General features: G+C 37.6%; 1 protein-coding gene across 2 annotated transcripts in view; it reads right to left on the minus strand.

Annotated features, from left to right (window-relative positions):
* The window catches only part of STT3B (STT3 oligosaccharyltransferase complex catalytic subunit B), a 55,335-nt gene that overhangs the window by 24,716 nt on the left and 13,812 nt on the right, over positions 1-16,807 (minus strand). For both annotated transcript variants that reach the window (XM_076331129.1, XM_076331130.1), the window contains 3 exons: positions 6,982-7,090; positions 4,913-5,200; positions 3,127-3,192 (listed from right to left, as the gene is read on the minus strand). In XM_076331129.1, the coding sequence (XP_076187244.1) occupies positions 3,127-3,192; positions 4,913-5,200; positions 6,982-7,090 (463 nt within the window). The remainder of the gene's footprint in view (positions 1-3,126; positions 3,193-4,912; positions 5,201-6,981; positions 7,091-16,807) is intronic.

Genomic DNA, 16,807 nt, shown 5'->3' on the forward strand with positions numbered 1-16,807 from the left:
AGCCAGAGAGAAGAAAGGGAGCAAGGTACACCTCCGGGAGCAGAACTCCTGGAGCAGAGCAGCCAATGCACGTTGCAGTGTAAGGAAAGAAACAAAAGGAAGGGGGTGAATGCACAGGGCTGAGCACTGTGGAATGGTGTACAACATCATCATGGATATTGTGAACCTGTAGTAACAGCAGCACTTGAGAAGCACTGATATGATGTACTTAGAACTGAAACACTACAATGTTATCAAGATATCACTGATTTCTGGTTTAGATAAAGATTTAATGAGCTATTGTTACAATGTGTTATCTAAATTTCTAATGTTGACTAGACAATCTGTATTTTAACACATGTCCTCTTGTCAAATTACAGTCTAGACTTCTCCCATATGTACCATGCCAACCCTAGATCTTCATTTTTAGAATGCAGTAGCTAATGTGGTTTTCACTCTAATTGTACTTTAGGGCTTAGATTCATGTAGATATTTTTAAAGCCCTAGAATCCAAAAAGAAACCCAAATGACTATATTCTATAGAACAGATTCTAAAGTAAGGATGAGGCCAAGTGCTGTTTTTTGATACTAATACTACAAACCCCAGTGTTTCAAAACTTGGGGCAACTGATTCAGATAATGTGAAACAAGTACAATAGGAATCTAAATTTTCTAGAAACTCGTTTCAGATTATCATGATCCTATTGCCAAATCACTAGCATGAAGTATTATGGTTTACACAGGCAAGTTTATTTAATCGGAGAAAATATTATATGAAGACAGGTAAGACAGAATAGAATGAGAACAAATGTGCAATTAGGACACTGTCATATTTAGGGAAAGGTTTGAATGATGCAGGTAGCAGACAGTTTGTATGGATCAGAAACATGCATCTCTATCAAAATATTAAACTAAATCTAAGCACTGAAGATTGTACTGAATTGAAGATGCACTTTGGAACTTTTCAAACAAAACTGAGGCATCCTCATAGACTGGCAAAAGAGTGGAAACATGCTATTTATTACTCCTACAAGGATTGCTTCAATGTAAAGCTTTGCTTTATTTTACCTCCTCATCATAAAAAGCTATCTGAAGCAGAAGTTGCTGAAGTTAAATAAATGCCAAAAATATAAATGCAAGAAAAAACCCTTCTCCTTATGGAACACAATGTGATGCTATGAGTCAAACTACCACAGTGAGTTAGATATATATTTTAAGCAGATTTAGGTATCAAGAAAGATTTCTGTCAGTCCATGCAATATCCACTTCTCTTTCAAGGAGCTGTTCCCCAAACTCCCCATGCAAGGACTGACTCTTACTACCTCAAAATTGTGATTTGATTTAATTTTCAACTTACATTGAAAACATAACTAATTCCATCAGAGAGGGACAAATGAATACTCTATAACGAATAGTACAATTATGCTTTGTCCTAAAAATTTACCTAAGCAAAATGTCTAGAAGGGCATGTTAACAAAACTCTTTCCCAAAGGGAAATACAATACATAGAAAGCCATCACCAGGGATAAAGTAGGTACACTCTGTAAGCAATAAAATTCTATCATCTAATCACTGAGGCTAAGCTATGGACAAATCTTAACCTTTCACTAGTTGACAGCACTTGAAAAGAAAATAAAAGAAAAAACATTAATTTACATTTAAGGATTGAATGTCATGACGATGAAATTGATTCCGTATGCTTTGTCACCATGCACACTCTAGTTCACACCCCCTCCCTCTCATACAATCCCACAAACCAAGACACTAGTCAGACTAAGATGGGAAGAACTTGTTATTGTGTGATTTTTCAGCAGTAAAATTGCGAAAGTATTGTATTTGTTCTCTGCATATTTATGATGAGCACTTTTAAAGGATCTTGCCAATAAATTGGCACAATATACAAAAGACTATGGTATATAAATATAACAATTCAAAAACTTACTTGCCTGATTTTTACCGCACATAAGTCTATACCAAACCTACAGGATGTGTAATGCTATGTAAACAGCAATACTATGTATAAAGAAGTGGCTGTTTATTTAATGACTTGGCAAGAAGGAGAAGAAATGGGGGAGGAAATAAACGTACTCTTAACAGGAGATACCTATCCTCTTTGGTGACATATACAGGGCTATTATTTGCTGTATTAACAGCAAAAATCTCCCAGAAAACCCAATGAACATTAAAGCTAGAGAAAATCTAAGCAGCAACCAGATAAGCTCTGAATTAACTTTGTACTTTAAATTAAGCTATGCAAAACAGTTAGTAAGTTCCTTTTTCTTGCAAGCCTAGTTACCTGACTGTAGAAAAGCAATATTTGAGACCCCAATCTTAACTGACACCAAGCAATTAGCCTGACTGTCCCACCACTGGCTATTTTGAGGCTAATTTATTTTTCATAGATCCACAAAAAAACCCCCAACCAACCAACTTTATCAGTTAGGGGAAAAAAAAGGTCTTTGAGTCATACAGGAAAATTCTTCAAGTCTAAGGTTTTAGAAGATAGAGGAGGGGGGGAAACCAATTCCCTCCATTTTGCTATTAGTTTTATCTCCTCAATTTTTCTACTGTTTTTCCCCTCTGTTAGCCCTTAGGAACACCTCTGCAATAGCCTCCATTTTCATAGATCAAGAATGAAAAGGGACTTTATGATTGTTTAATCTGACATCGAATTAATTCAGCAGTTCTGGTGGTAAGCTTTACTTTATGGCGTAATTATACCCCCCAAAATAGCTTTCAAAGTTATATAAATGTAACTTTGTCCATAAATTTTTAATATTATTGCATTTTAGTAATAATGACACACAGACACATGAATATGAAAATTTCACCTTAATTCACCTGCACCAAAACAAAAATCCCACTGAATCAGAGTACTTATTCACAGCATGGGATAAATTTGTAAGTAAAGTTATTACACTTAAAAGTTTTTCCAAAAATTGTTTTCATTGTGTTTATTTAAATACTTTAAATTTCAAAACATTTATTATGTCTTTTTACTCACATGTTTAAGGTTTTAATAGTAATATAAAGCAATAATCTTATATTATGGCTCCAACAAAGATCTCCTCCTCCTGTTCTTCATCAACATACAGATTATGTAAGCCCTACTCAGATAGTTTAGCTTTATATACATAAAAGGCTTACCATGTAAAAGTAGGATAGACAGCAGCAGATCGTCCAAAAGACCGACCCCGTTTTCACAGACTTCACCTTTAAAAATAATCAAGTATTTATGAAAGACAAACAAATACTGGACAATATTCCAAAATTACATTCCAAAACAACTGTCAAGAGAACTTCTTTAGCACATACCAAATTATATTTGTATGCTTCTGAACTGATGTCCATAAAACCAAACCACAAGTGCAATTCATCCACACACAAAACAGCTTATACCTATCTGTCTCGTTAAAGCAGAGGCAGGATGCAATGCAACTCTCTGCTTCATGATGTGAGGTAGAAAAGCAGTTGCAACACCTCTGTGCTACTTTCTCTGAGACATTACACCACTTAATAATTCTAAGTGTGGACTATCCATGCCTTACTTTGGCTGGCATCAGATCCAGCTCTGCAATTATAGATAAAAGAGCTATTCTGTAATTTTGAAAAACTCACTTAAGGTTAATGAGAGCATCCAGATACTACTAAAAGTTTGGCAGGATCCATAAACTGGCCCAGGTGTATGATTTTGTCCAAAACTGATGGTGGTGATTGTGGTGTGGGAAAATAGGAATGAAAAATCGACATTAAAGCAAGCTAGAAAGCTATCTATAAAATATATTTGATTCACACATAATTCTACAAAAGTTCATGCAAACATTATTGCACTATGCAGTTTGGCTAAATATGAGTTCCATAAGAACAGATAACTGCTATCATGTCTCAGTTATAAAGTAACAATGTAGGTTGATTCTATTATTGTTATCAAACACAGTACACCTTTACAGCTGCAGTTTATTCTAAGTCCAGATTTTTAAAAACTGCATTTAAGTAACACCAGTCACTCAGTCATGAAAAACTTGAATTCCCTTCCATTATACTCCTACCAACAATATCCCGAGTTTGAAATATTCTGAAACTAAAGAACTTGTGAGCGTACATCTGCTTATGAAAAGTAGAACTCTTGACAAAAGCATGGGAAAAGCTGTAATGACCATGTACATACACGGAGACACTCAAAATGAAAAAGTATGTGCGTTCAAGGAACGCACAAGGCACAGTACCATACAGTGTCTATGCTGAATTAACAACATAGCTATGCTATTTGTGATATTTCCAAAATAGATGTAACAGTCCAGAAAAACTGCAGCTTGCCTAAACTCCTTCATACGGAACTGCATTACAGATGCAATTCTACATGCAGATTAAGGAGTGACAGACAAGCTGCACTAGCAAGTAGGCTTATTAGAAGACATCAGACTATTTTTTTTAAGCATGCAAGCAATATTAATATCTTGCTCTGGACAGCTTTGGGTATTTAATTTGGATGCTCAAGTCAAAGTCTAGACCCTCCATAAAGTCAACAGCTTCTCCAGAAGACAATTCAAAGCACTTTATATTCAGAGTCTATTGCTTTTCACCAGCTAAATAAGCAGGCTAAAGTTTGACGCTCACATAATACTAATACCTCCAAAGTGAAAAACAGAAACAATCCTTAAATTTATAGGCTCATCATCATTATTATTTTTACTACTACTGCAGGACACACATACTTCAGTTGAACAGTACTTTTACATAGCAAACTAAAGAGCATGATTATGGAGTGGTTCAGATCATGTGACTTCTCAGTACTTGCCTGATCAAGAGCCAAGGGGAAGAGGGATGTGAGGGAGGAAAATAAGAATTCAATGGATTCTCAGAAAAATCAGTCATTTGGTTGGGGGAGGAACCAAAAAACCTTTCCAAAGCAAAAGACTCAGCAATTACTTACCCATAAATAGTATGTGAACTGCAGTGCAAAAATAGCTATGCCTTCATTGTCAAATGATCCTGCTACTGATCGGGATATGTAACCTGGAACTATGGCAATAAAACAGGCAGCTAAAAGCCCTGCTCCCTGGTTCCACAGTTCTCTGGTGAGCAGGAAAGTAGAAATAGCTGTAAGGCCGCTAAAAACTGGTGCTAGGAACACACATACATCTCTTATATGGACTGTCACGTTAAGCATATTTAAAATCCAATGTATAAGGCCTGCTGTCACCATCAGTCCTGGGTATACCTAAAAGGAGGGGAAAAAAAAACCCACTAGGTTACTGCAGAAAACGATCATGGTAAGGTTATCTGCATATAATTTGCAATGAAACAGTCATTTCTTAAGCTGATATAAGCAGGCAGCAGGTAAAGCTAATGGAATTATTTTAATACTACTTTAATCATGTTTTGACAACACCGCTGAATACCAGAGGTTCTTTAAATTTTATCCAAATGCTAACAATTACATATAATCCATTTTGTAAATGAATAAGCAGCATACAGATAATATCCTATCTTGCCTGACATTTATCATATAATGAGAAGAATCCATTGTTAAGGTATGGAAGCAGAAGCTAAAGTTTGCAAGAGAATTTCAAGCCAGCTAACAGCTTTAAGAAAAAAAATCAACCCAAAAACCCTAAGACAACAAGAAGAAACCTAACATTTCCCAACCCTAGCCATTTTCGTCCAAAATATACCATGCCACGCTTTCACTTCTTGTTACCCATGGAGAAAGAAAATGTGCATCAACAAGACTTTTTTTTTTTTTTAAGCTGAAAAGCTGACAGTCTGTTGAGTATTATATATTTACAAGACATCTGTAAACATCTTTGGATATGAAGGATTAAAATGAAGTCCTATAAAATTGAATTAAGATGTCCTCCAGGAAAGGTAGCATAGACTTACACAAATCTATTGAACCCATCATAGCATATTGGAGAACATTAAAATATTCTTAATAGGAATTCTACCCTCCCACATTTATCAACATTAGAAAAATCATTATGTACTAGAAAAGTTAATATTGACTTCACCTGCCTTAGTTTCTTTTGAAAGCTAAGAAGGGCATTGCACTAAATTAAATTAACAGATGACAGAATGTTCCCCTGCATATATCCTTGAAAGCTGGTTTTCAAGATAAACTATTAAAACATAATATACCACGTGACTTGCAAAATAATGTATGCAATCAACATTTCAATTCTATTTCCTAAGGGTTTTTACTTCATATAAGACAGGTATGGAAAAAACACATATGTATGTTACATAAAAAGAGTCTCAAGTATCTCTAAGATACTAAAACAAATGGTGATCTAATTGTTACAAAAAAATTCATAAATGCATTTACATGGTATGTATTCTAATTAAAAAGTTTTAATGCACTTTCACACATTAAGTAACACACGGCTGTGTTACTTCATGTTATTAAAGCTATTCTACTAATAAACGGTATTTGTATTCTGATTTGATAATAGTTTCCTACACCTTTCCTGTCTTGTAACTTGCATGGACACCAATCTTTTACCTACTCCTGATGCTTCATACAGGTGTCCCACTGATTTAATTTCAAAAGGTCTTTTCCCAGTGAAATCCTAACATTTTCCATACACACATGAAGTCCAGTCAAAATATAGCATTGGATTAAAACTTGTGCCTTAAGAGATTTAGATAACTATTTTTCAAAAAAAATATTTTTTCTTCTTTTTTTCATTTCATGTACCAGAATTATGGGAATCATAATACCCTTAATTATTACTATTAGAAGTTTGTGCGTAAGGATGTAAAACTCAGTTCTCTATTTCTCGTTCACAGTATGCTGTTGGATAAAGACTAAAGCATGTTGACTTACTGTCTTTAGTTCCTGCAGCTAAAAATTAAAAACATCTTGCTATTTCCTCTGCAACAATTTGACAATTAAAAGCATATTTTATTAATATTCTCCTTTTATCAATGTCAAATTTGTACTGGAAGTTCAAAAAAAAAAAAACCTTACTGCAAAGTCATCTTTATTATTACAATACTTACAGTTCCACCTACTATTCTTCCCAGTGGATACCATGCTCTTTCATCAAACCAATTTAAAAATTCATAAAATCCATGGGATGCAAGATGATGTGTTGATCTATAGTTAAACCTAGAAAGAAACAGAGGAAAATGGGGGGGGGGGGGAGGGGGAGGGAGGGAGATAAGAATCAAGAACCTAGGTTTTAAGCATACCTTAAGTCATCTGTTTTCTAAGACCTAGAAAGTAATTAAACTTTAGCATCTCATCTAGTATACAAGTACAATGGTCCTCTCTAAACCTATAGAGTTTTAAAGTAAATTAGTAAGCTCTCAGTTACTAACCACTATATTTTCTTCATTTCTACAGTCAGTGCATATACACAGATGAAATGTTACAGTTTTGGGGGTTTTCTTTTGGCAAACATTAAAAAGTTTTCTATCACTCTGGCAAACACGCCCGTCATTTTCTGCATTCCTTCTTAAAGCTAGTTTTCAAATGTAGTCTATCAACCAATTATTTACCACATCCAGAATACCACTTAAGCAGAATTAAGATCATGGAAGAATCAATGCAAAACTCCCATTCTGAGACAGGATAGCTAGGAAGAATCAATGCAAGACTCCCATTCTGAGACAGGATAGCTACCCAGTACATCTGCTGCTGCTCTATTTCATGTAACATTGAGAGGGGATGTAATAACATGCAACAAAGGGAATCAGTCTATTTGTTCACACTATCAAACTAAAGGCCTTGACATATTCCCTTCTTTCAATCAGTAAGAATCTACACAACGTAGATTCTACGTAGATGAAGAAGTGTCACCTTCAAAGTTTGTACATTCTCTGCTGCAGAAAATTCCTTGTAGAACAAAAGCCCTCCCATGCATACCTTCAGTTCAGTCTTCCACAATGCCCATATACCATCGATGGGTTGCCATCGAGGCATTAATCTTCCACTTTTCTGGCATGTAATTTTTCCAGCTTCTCAAACTTCAGATAGCAAAACCTTTCAACTACTACAAAGTCCATTAATTCTTCAAATTAGAATATCAGATATCAGGCTGCTGTGAGAACAACTACAGCGCATGTTACCCCAAACTCCAACGCTTTCATCATCATTCAAAAGCCAAACTAACAAGGCTACAGGTATTGATGCTGTAAAGTTTTGTAAAGAAAGTTTAGGCTTAGAAAAGCCTGGGTGAACACCACTTCTGAAACAAGCAACATCTACAAACCCAACCCTCCTAATAGATATTCTAATTGGAAAGTATATAACAATGTGAAATTCATTAGTTAAAGAAGTATTAAAGATTACATTCATTAGTTAAGTAGAAGTTCAGATGACTAAATGGAATACCGTAACAGACAACAGGTTAGATGAGCAAACCACCATGAAAGACTTCCAAAGACAGTATTCAAGACTAGAAAAGCTTATGTGTATTTTTCATTTTGTCTATTTTATGAAAGTATCCACTTACATCAGTAACATGCACCACTTCTAACACAAATTTTAAAACTACATCAAATTCTTTTGTGTATCTAGGATTCCCAAAATATCACAGGTTTACTTTGAACTAATTCATTTCAACAGAATAAAGCTAATGTCATTCAAGACTAAGACCCATCAAATTCCTACTTGTTTAATCAGTACAAGTCTAATATCTGAAGTACAGCCACACAGAGGTCATGAGCAGATTTCTTCATCTACACAGTGAAAGAAGAAAAAGAATTGAAATTCAGGTACAGGTGTCAGCAAACTTGCATGTTTCCACTGACTGAACTACCACAGCATCAGTCAAGTGACATTAAAAATAAGTAAATAAAAAATAGAGTGCAGTATTTTCAGGAACACTCTCTTACATGTTAAATAAGCAGTTATATAGGATACGTTAACTGATAAAACTGTGGACTTTCAGAAGGAGTCATGTTTATATAAGAAAATTCACACAAACATCAGTCATTCTGACCCAGAAATCTTTGTATCAAACAGCAATGTGACATTTGTTTATAATAAGCCTGCAACTATACCCATTTGACTAGATTTCTAAATATTTATTAATTCTTCAGTTCTGAACTGTCAACTATAATGTGATTTATGAAATGCTTTACCTGTAAAATTAGCCTCTTACTTAGTATAGCAAGGCCTATCGTTAATTTGTTTAGTGCCAAGTGCCTGCAGTACGGTATGAGACAAAGCAGGAATTCCATGTTGCACAGGACGCATACAATCCTGCCAGCTATGGACCGGACTTAAAACACACTGAAAACCCAGCCAATGTTGTTATCCTAGAACTTTAAAAAGGAAACAAGAAAGATATTTACTAACATTTTTAAATCATGACTCAAACTCACAGAAGCTACAAAAATATGACTAATGTTTACTTTTAGAGCATTAAAAGATTAGTTAATCAAATGAAATAGGCAAGAAAAATACATATTGACATTCTCCTCGTTTTGAACTAGTAAAGCTTTGTAACTGACTTCAGAAGGATGCGAACAACTGTCTTGTGCTTTGGCAGCATCCCATTAAGTCTTTAATAAGAATGAATTACCACCCAAAATCGAAATGCAACATAACAGCATTCTACTTCTACCACTTAAGAGGTAAGAATTCAATCTTCCCTCCTAATATATTTTTGGATAGATACAAATCTATTAACCCCTTCTTTCAAAAAGCGATTTATTCTTTTGCCACAAATGAAAGCATGCAGAGACAGCTGGGCGTATCTTTACAGAGAAATTATTAGCAATACTATAGGGACATTAATTTTTCACTGTGAGAAGACCTGTAGGTGAGAACAAGAAATAACCTTCTGACCACAGAAACCTAAAAGAAGTATTCAGAAGCTTAACTACAGCACCTTACTTTGACTTTAAAAAAAAAAAAAAGGTGCTCATTTCACCTCCCACTAGGTAACCTGCAAACAAAAATAAGTTAAAATGTAAATATAAACATATGCATACATAAGGAGAAGCTTGATGAGTAATGCTGCGTATCAAAGCCAGCTTCAGGCATTGACAAAGTGGCAGCAACGGGCAGTGCACGAGACAACAGTATGGTCTAGCAAACATATGATGCCAGTAATATGCTCTGATACCACTTACCCACTTCATAGCACTCTACTCCTTTAGGGACAAGCCTGAACCTTGTAAAACTGTTTCCCTTTTGGCCAGAATGAAGAAAGCCACTAACAAACAGTGAGTATCGCAAACCATAGTCACACAACCTTCTTACTATCTTGGTACTTTTCAAACTGTGTTTGAAATGCAGCACAGCGGTATGGTATTTCTACAGCAGTGTTGTCATGGTATCTACAACTATCTGCAGGTTTCACAGGGGTGTAAAACAGCCCCAGGAAATACCAGAAAAAGTGCCGCCGTCATCTATGCCCGCATCCTGGAGATTTAGGGGCTGCAACTGAGGAATCAGAACAGAGGCAAGAACAGCCAGTGCTGGGTAGGGGCTGCACTTCAGGCTTGGGTGTCACTGTTCCACTTCAGGCTTGGGTGTCACTGCCTTCCCCAGTTCTTCTATCTCCAGCAGCAGCAAGAAGAGGTGATATTTAGGGTTTTTATCCACCCTCTTTCTGACTGGCTAGACATTAGCTAAGGAGAGACAGGAATTGGAGTACGCTGCTGGTTACAGTGATTAAATAGGATGCAGTACTATGTGACAGGACCAGACTGAAGGAAAGGATCCCTTTTCTCCCACCCTCAACCCTCACACCCATCTCATCTCGAGGTATGGGAACTGTTCACCCATCTCCCAAGATTCCCTCTCATCCTCCCTCATCCCTTTGAGGCAAGTCAATTTGAGACAGACCTAAGAAGAATAAAGAAAAAAATTATGTGAAGCACATGCCTAATTAAGAACTTAGCTTGAAAGACTGAGATGAATATTCAGGTTCTCAGTCCATGTTGTGAAGAAGATACACACTTGCTAACATTCAGCAAAGAAGAGCTCTTAAGGACCTGACTGACTAACACCAGTAAACATTGACTTTTCTTATTTTAGCTGACGTTCTAGGAGGGAAAGTGATACTCTGCTGTTCTTTGTTAGGTCTGTAGTTTGAACTGTCTCCTCCTCTGAGCAAAGCTTTAAAGGAATCATCAAACAATCCTAAGTCTTTGTACATCTCAGAATTCAAAGTCCCAACCACCCGATTAGGCTGGTATTGTAGTTTGAAGCTTTTGGGGGATGCTCTAATGATCACAAAAGCGCTCTATGCATGGCACCATTAATTTTGTAGCACTATTGGAGATACCTATATTGGTTGGTTCAGTAGAAAATTGGAGTTAATAAAGATACGGTTCTCATTTTCAAAGCATATTTCAATTTCAGCATAGAATAGAGCTTGAGCAGCAACAGCAAAGTAACTGAGCATAGGCATTTTTTTTTCGTAGCAACGTTAATTTGGAAAGCTTAACTAGGCAACTTGCAAAATAAAGCCTGTAAAGTTTTCAGTTATATGTTATGTACTGTTAATACTTAAGCTTAACTATCTGTTCATGCTTGGGTTTGATTTTAATTCCACCCTATGAACTGCTTTTTTGATGACACAAGGTAAAGCTGTAAGATGATTAGTTAATGCTATTCACAGTGATCACTTGCTCTATCCAGGAGCTATAGAATTCTCCAGCACTTCCCAGCAACAATTACTGCTATATTTATAAGAGACATCTTTGGCTTTGACATTCCTAGGTTTAGTATTTCCTTGACAAAAGTACTATTTAAGATGAACATTCAAATAAAATTCAGCCTACTGAGAAAGTAAGAACATATAGGAAAAGAGCACACGTACAGCAATGCAATTACTTCATCCAGACCTTAACAACATTTAAGGCAAATTACACTGATGGCGACGGAATTCATTTGACCCTCCCATTACAACACAGCGCAAGATCGGAGCATTGCTTCTTGTGGGAATGTTGTTGATGCTCTAAAACCCTATCAATTCCATGCTGCTATTGCCCCATCATCTAGATTTTTTATCTGGCATTTTATAGCCTTCTGAGAATATGTAATCTCCTTACTAGCAGAATCTGCTGAAAATTTTCTAAGCCTGCAATTATAAAGGCTTCTGTGCTCTAAAAGTTTTCAGCTGCAGATGCACAAAATTTTCACATCTGCAAATTTGGAAAAATGACACGACACAAACTAACTGTGAACATTACAAGCTATCTGAGCAATTCTAGGAGTTGGTTTTTAATGCAAATTTAGATTACAGAATCAATTCTGCCATACAGCATCTAATTAGAGATGGCAAGTCTAGATTCTTGAAAAAGATAGTCGCAGATTGACTCCATATCCGACATATTCTTTGCATCCAAAGGAAGAATTTATTCAGTGCAACACTTTTATGGAAAATCTAATGAGAAAGTTCAGTAACTTCCACTGAAACAAAGAAACATATATACAGTATTCCATATTAAATTTTAAAACACCTGCTTGCCTACATAATACTACAAGCACAACATCCTGAAAGGCTTATTCTGAAGTCTGTATCTACGAATAAGCAATTACCACAATGAGTTTTGCATATGGTTTTTAAAATGGAAGTACAGTACCCCATCAATCAGATAATGAATTCAATGCACTATGGCAGTATTTCTCATCATGAAAATGCTTACTTGTGTTGAGTTTATAACCTTGGAAAAGTATGTATGGACAATTAAGCCAGTTTCAACTAATCAAGATCAGAATTTTGCACCAGCAATACCTGTAGGCAAAAGTACTTATGACAGGTAAAGAGCCTTTCCTACTGCCCACAACCCAAACCCAAGGTGTTACAGACCACACAGTAGGAATGGAGAAAACATACACTGGGCTCTACATGGGTAAGAACCAGCAAGACGGAGGGTAGTCCTCCATTTACCCGAGCCAAAACTGACATAACTCTGCAAAATGGAAGAGCAACCAGGCATTTGTATTTCAGAAAAATCTCATGTTCCTTTCTTTTTAACTTAAGCTGATGTCAGCAGAATGGTTTTATTAGGTCTTAAATCTAATACAAACATAAAGATACACTGCATGAATTGTCTCTAATTAGAACATTTATATATAATCAAGTACTTATGTGTCCACAATCTTTTTTCTGGAATTTCTCTATATGCACACCTAGCACAGTTTTATGTGGAAGATGTTATCACTTCTGTGGTGGATTGACCCTGGCTGGATGCCAGGTGCCCACCAAAGCTGCTCTATCACTCCCCTTCTTCAGCTGGACAGGAGAGAGAAAAATGTAACAAAAAGCTTGTCAAGATAAGCGGAAGATCACCCAGAAATTACCATCACGGGCAAAACAGACACCACTTGAGGAAATTCGTTTAATTTATTATGAATCAAATCAGAGTAGGGTAATGAGAAATAAAAGCCAAATCTTAAAACACCTTCCCCCCACCCCTCCCTTCTTCCCAGGCTCAACTTCACTCCCGATTTTCTCTACCTCCTCCCTGCCAGCGGCGCAGGCAGACAGGGAATGGGGGTTGCAGTCAGTTCATCACATGTTGTCTGCTGCTCCTTCCTCCTCAGGGGGAGGACTCCTCACACTCTTCCCCTGCTCCAGCGTGGGGTCTCTCCCACAGGAGACAGTCCTCCATGAACTTCTCCAATGCAAGTCCTTCCCATGGGGTACAGTTCTTCACGAACTGCTCCAGCATGGGTCCCTTCCATGGGGTGCAGTCCTTCAGGAACAGACTGCTCCAGCGTGGGTCCCCCACAGGGTCACAAGTCCTGCCAGCAAACCTGCTCCAGCGTGGGCTCCTCTCTCTCCACGGGTCCACGGGTTTTGCCAGGAGCCTGCTCCAGCACGGGCTCTCCACGGGGTCACAGCCTCCTTCAGGCTCATCCACCTGCTCCGGTGTGGGGTCCTCCATGGGCTGCAGGTGGATATCTGCTCCACCATTAACCTCCATGGGCTGCAGGGGGACAGCCCGCCTCACCATGGTCTTCACCACGGGCTGCAGGGGAATCTCTGCTCTGGCACCTGTAGCACCTCCTCCCCCTCCTTCTTCACTGACCTTGGTGTCTGCAGAGTTGTTTCTCTCGCGTATTCTCACTCCTCTCTCTGGCTGCAATTGCACAGGTTCCCCCCCTCCCCTTCTTAAACATGTTATCACAGAGGTGCTACCACCGTCGCTGATGGGCTCGGCCTTGGCCAGCAGTGGGTCCGTCTGTCTTGGAGCCGGCTAGCATTGTCTCTATCAGACACAGGGGAAGCTTCTAGCAGCTTCTCACAGAAGCCACCCCTGTAGTCCCGCCGCTACCAAAACCTTGCCATGCAATCCCAATACAACTTTGCACACTCAGCTGGAGCTTCTGCACCTCACTGGACAACAAACACCCAGGAGTCACAAACACATTAACTGTACCCAGTCTTTCACGAGAGACATGGAACATGTTTGCACGGTTCTTACTAAAATTGATCGAAAAAGACAATTATTAAGTCAAGTCCACCAGAAAGAAAAAATAAAAGCTTTGGCTGGTGTAGAGTTTAATATTGTCCTAACTCTGTCGGTTTTAGGGGGTTCAATGTGGAACTATTGATGGGTTAGTCTCTATGATTTTACCTCAAAATATATGGATATGTAATTACTCTTTGTATTCTGAGATAAGCCTCAACTAATACCAAGTATTTGGTGAAAGCTTCCAAGAGTGCCCTACATTTAGAGAGGCCCAACTGATCTTTAGGGGTTTTGTTGCAAGTAGGGCCATTTGAAGAGAGACATACACATCCTGCAAGTTGACTGTCAACCAGAAGTCTAATTTTTGATAAAAGAATTGGCAGCAGTACTATCATTCTGAGTTTCCTCGGGTTCCAAATTCATCATGATCCTACTTTTGATTTCGTATTTCCTAATTCTGAACAAACACACTCACTCAGAAAAATGTGGCAAAGACTCCTTTGTTATACAAAGGATAGTTAGTATGCTGAAGTAATAAAATGGCAGGAAGTTCTGCAGTGATGTGGCCACCTAACTTCAGAAAAGATGGAAATTCTGAGTCAAAGGAGGAAGAAGTTTCTGCCCTGGAATCCAGCCGAGCAATGAAACTCCTCCTGTTTGTAATACCATTAGAATAATCCCTGATGGGGAAGAACAGTAGAAAGCCCAGGCAGAACAAAAAGCTGATGGCACAACCAGAAGTGCACCTATTTTTTCAGGTCCAACATTCAACCATGCTCAATCCTGAAGAATACCAGAATGGTTATAGAATAACCATTAAGAATATCAGAATGTCCCCAATGTGTTTAAGAAGGATTACAGCATTCCTACTGCCACTACTTGGCATGGTGTTTTCACTGCCTGCAATAAGACATCACACTTAGCAAGTGCTAAAATCAGGAACTGCATGCTGCCAGTAGCTTAATAATATGAAATTCTACAGGGAGCATACAGTCACTCTAACTTCTTCACAGAGCCCAGGGCATCTTCAATATTTTTGCTAAAGAGCTGCAAGCTTTTTAAAGCATTCCATGACCACAGCTTATACTTTTCACACAATATACCACATCTGAAGCCACGATATGATTCCCAGCATCACTGTAGTGGGCGTGTATCTGCCTACAGTTTCAGACACTTCCTCTGATGCCTATTAGGCTTTTTCATTACTTTTTTCTGTCTTGCTTTTGAACTATTCCATGTCTCAAGGCAAATTATTAAGAAAAGAGTTAGTTTTATCAATACTAAAAGACATACTTCACCAGTGAAGTCTGCCATTCATAACATCTAACAATATTTTAGACTTAAGAAGAAAGTGATGATGCCATTTTTTCTTGGGACAGTCAAAATTCCCCGAGAAATTTCAATGATAAGATGCAAACAGAATAATTTGAAATTCCTACTGGGGAAAACTGAATGCTCATTTTCTTCTCTACTGGACATACACTTCACTGCAGATAATACACTATGACTGGCATCAGTACTGATGGCAATATTGGTTCCATATCTTTTGACAGCATCAGCTCCTTGAGAGGCACCACTTCCCTGCTCAATCTAGTATTAACTACCACAAACTCAAAAGACTCTATAGTGTTATGTCGGTTTTTTTCTGAGTGTTATTGGGCTACTCGGTGGCATCTTGCAACTCTGAAGGCTTTGCACCAAATTCAAGAATATGTTCAAGAAGGATGTTTCTTCCAGGTGAAACAGATTCATGCTGTACTTGTTTTTAACACTGTGGAGGCAGCTTAACTTCAGGACCTTCTAAGTTAAATGCTGGTACGTGAGGATCTGGTCAGCAGAAAGGAATTGAAAAGGCAATTAGCTGAATAATATATTTTAAGCAGCAAAATATTCTTTCTGTGAGAAATGTGATACTAGAAATCAATGGGCTGAACGTGACTGCTTCATAAGTGACTGGGAACAGTGGATGGCTAGCTCCCAAGCCACTTTTTTCATGGTCTTCTACTACAGAACAAAGCAACCTGTAACACCTAAACAACTGTAGTGGACTCTTTATTAAACTGATCTCAAACATACTACCTGCTATACTGTACCAAGATCTAATATGTACCCAGAAAAGAATAGTAATTTTTCTAAGTCTGAAAAATAGAACAAAATAAAGGATACTTCTTATTCATTGCAGGTACTTTAATTATATTTTACCTGTTTGGGAGTATGTGGCACAGTCATCATCTCTATTACATAACAGTCATCTTTATGCTACAATACAGTGGCAACTATGGAAGTACTAGCTATACCAAAATGCAGTTGAACCAACTTCACAATCACTTCCCATTAAGTGAAATTTAAGGAATTGGTCTGGGTGCAAGGTGGCCTGGCAGACTGTTTCTACCCTGTAAAATACAAGACATGGTAAGAAGTAAACAGAACCCTTAGAAAGGCT

The sequence above is a fragment of the Aptenodytes patagonicus genome, chromosome 2 (assembly GCF_965638725.1).
Source record: "Aptenodytes patagonicus chromosome 2, bAptPat1.pri.cur, whole genome shotgun sequence".
NCBI classification, from domain to species: Eukaryota; Metazoa; Chordata; class Aves; order Sphenisciformes; family Spheniscidae; genus Aptenodytes; species Aptenodytes patagonicus.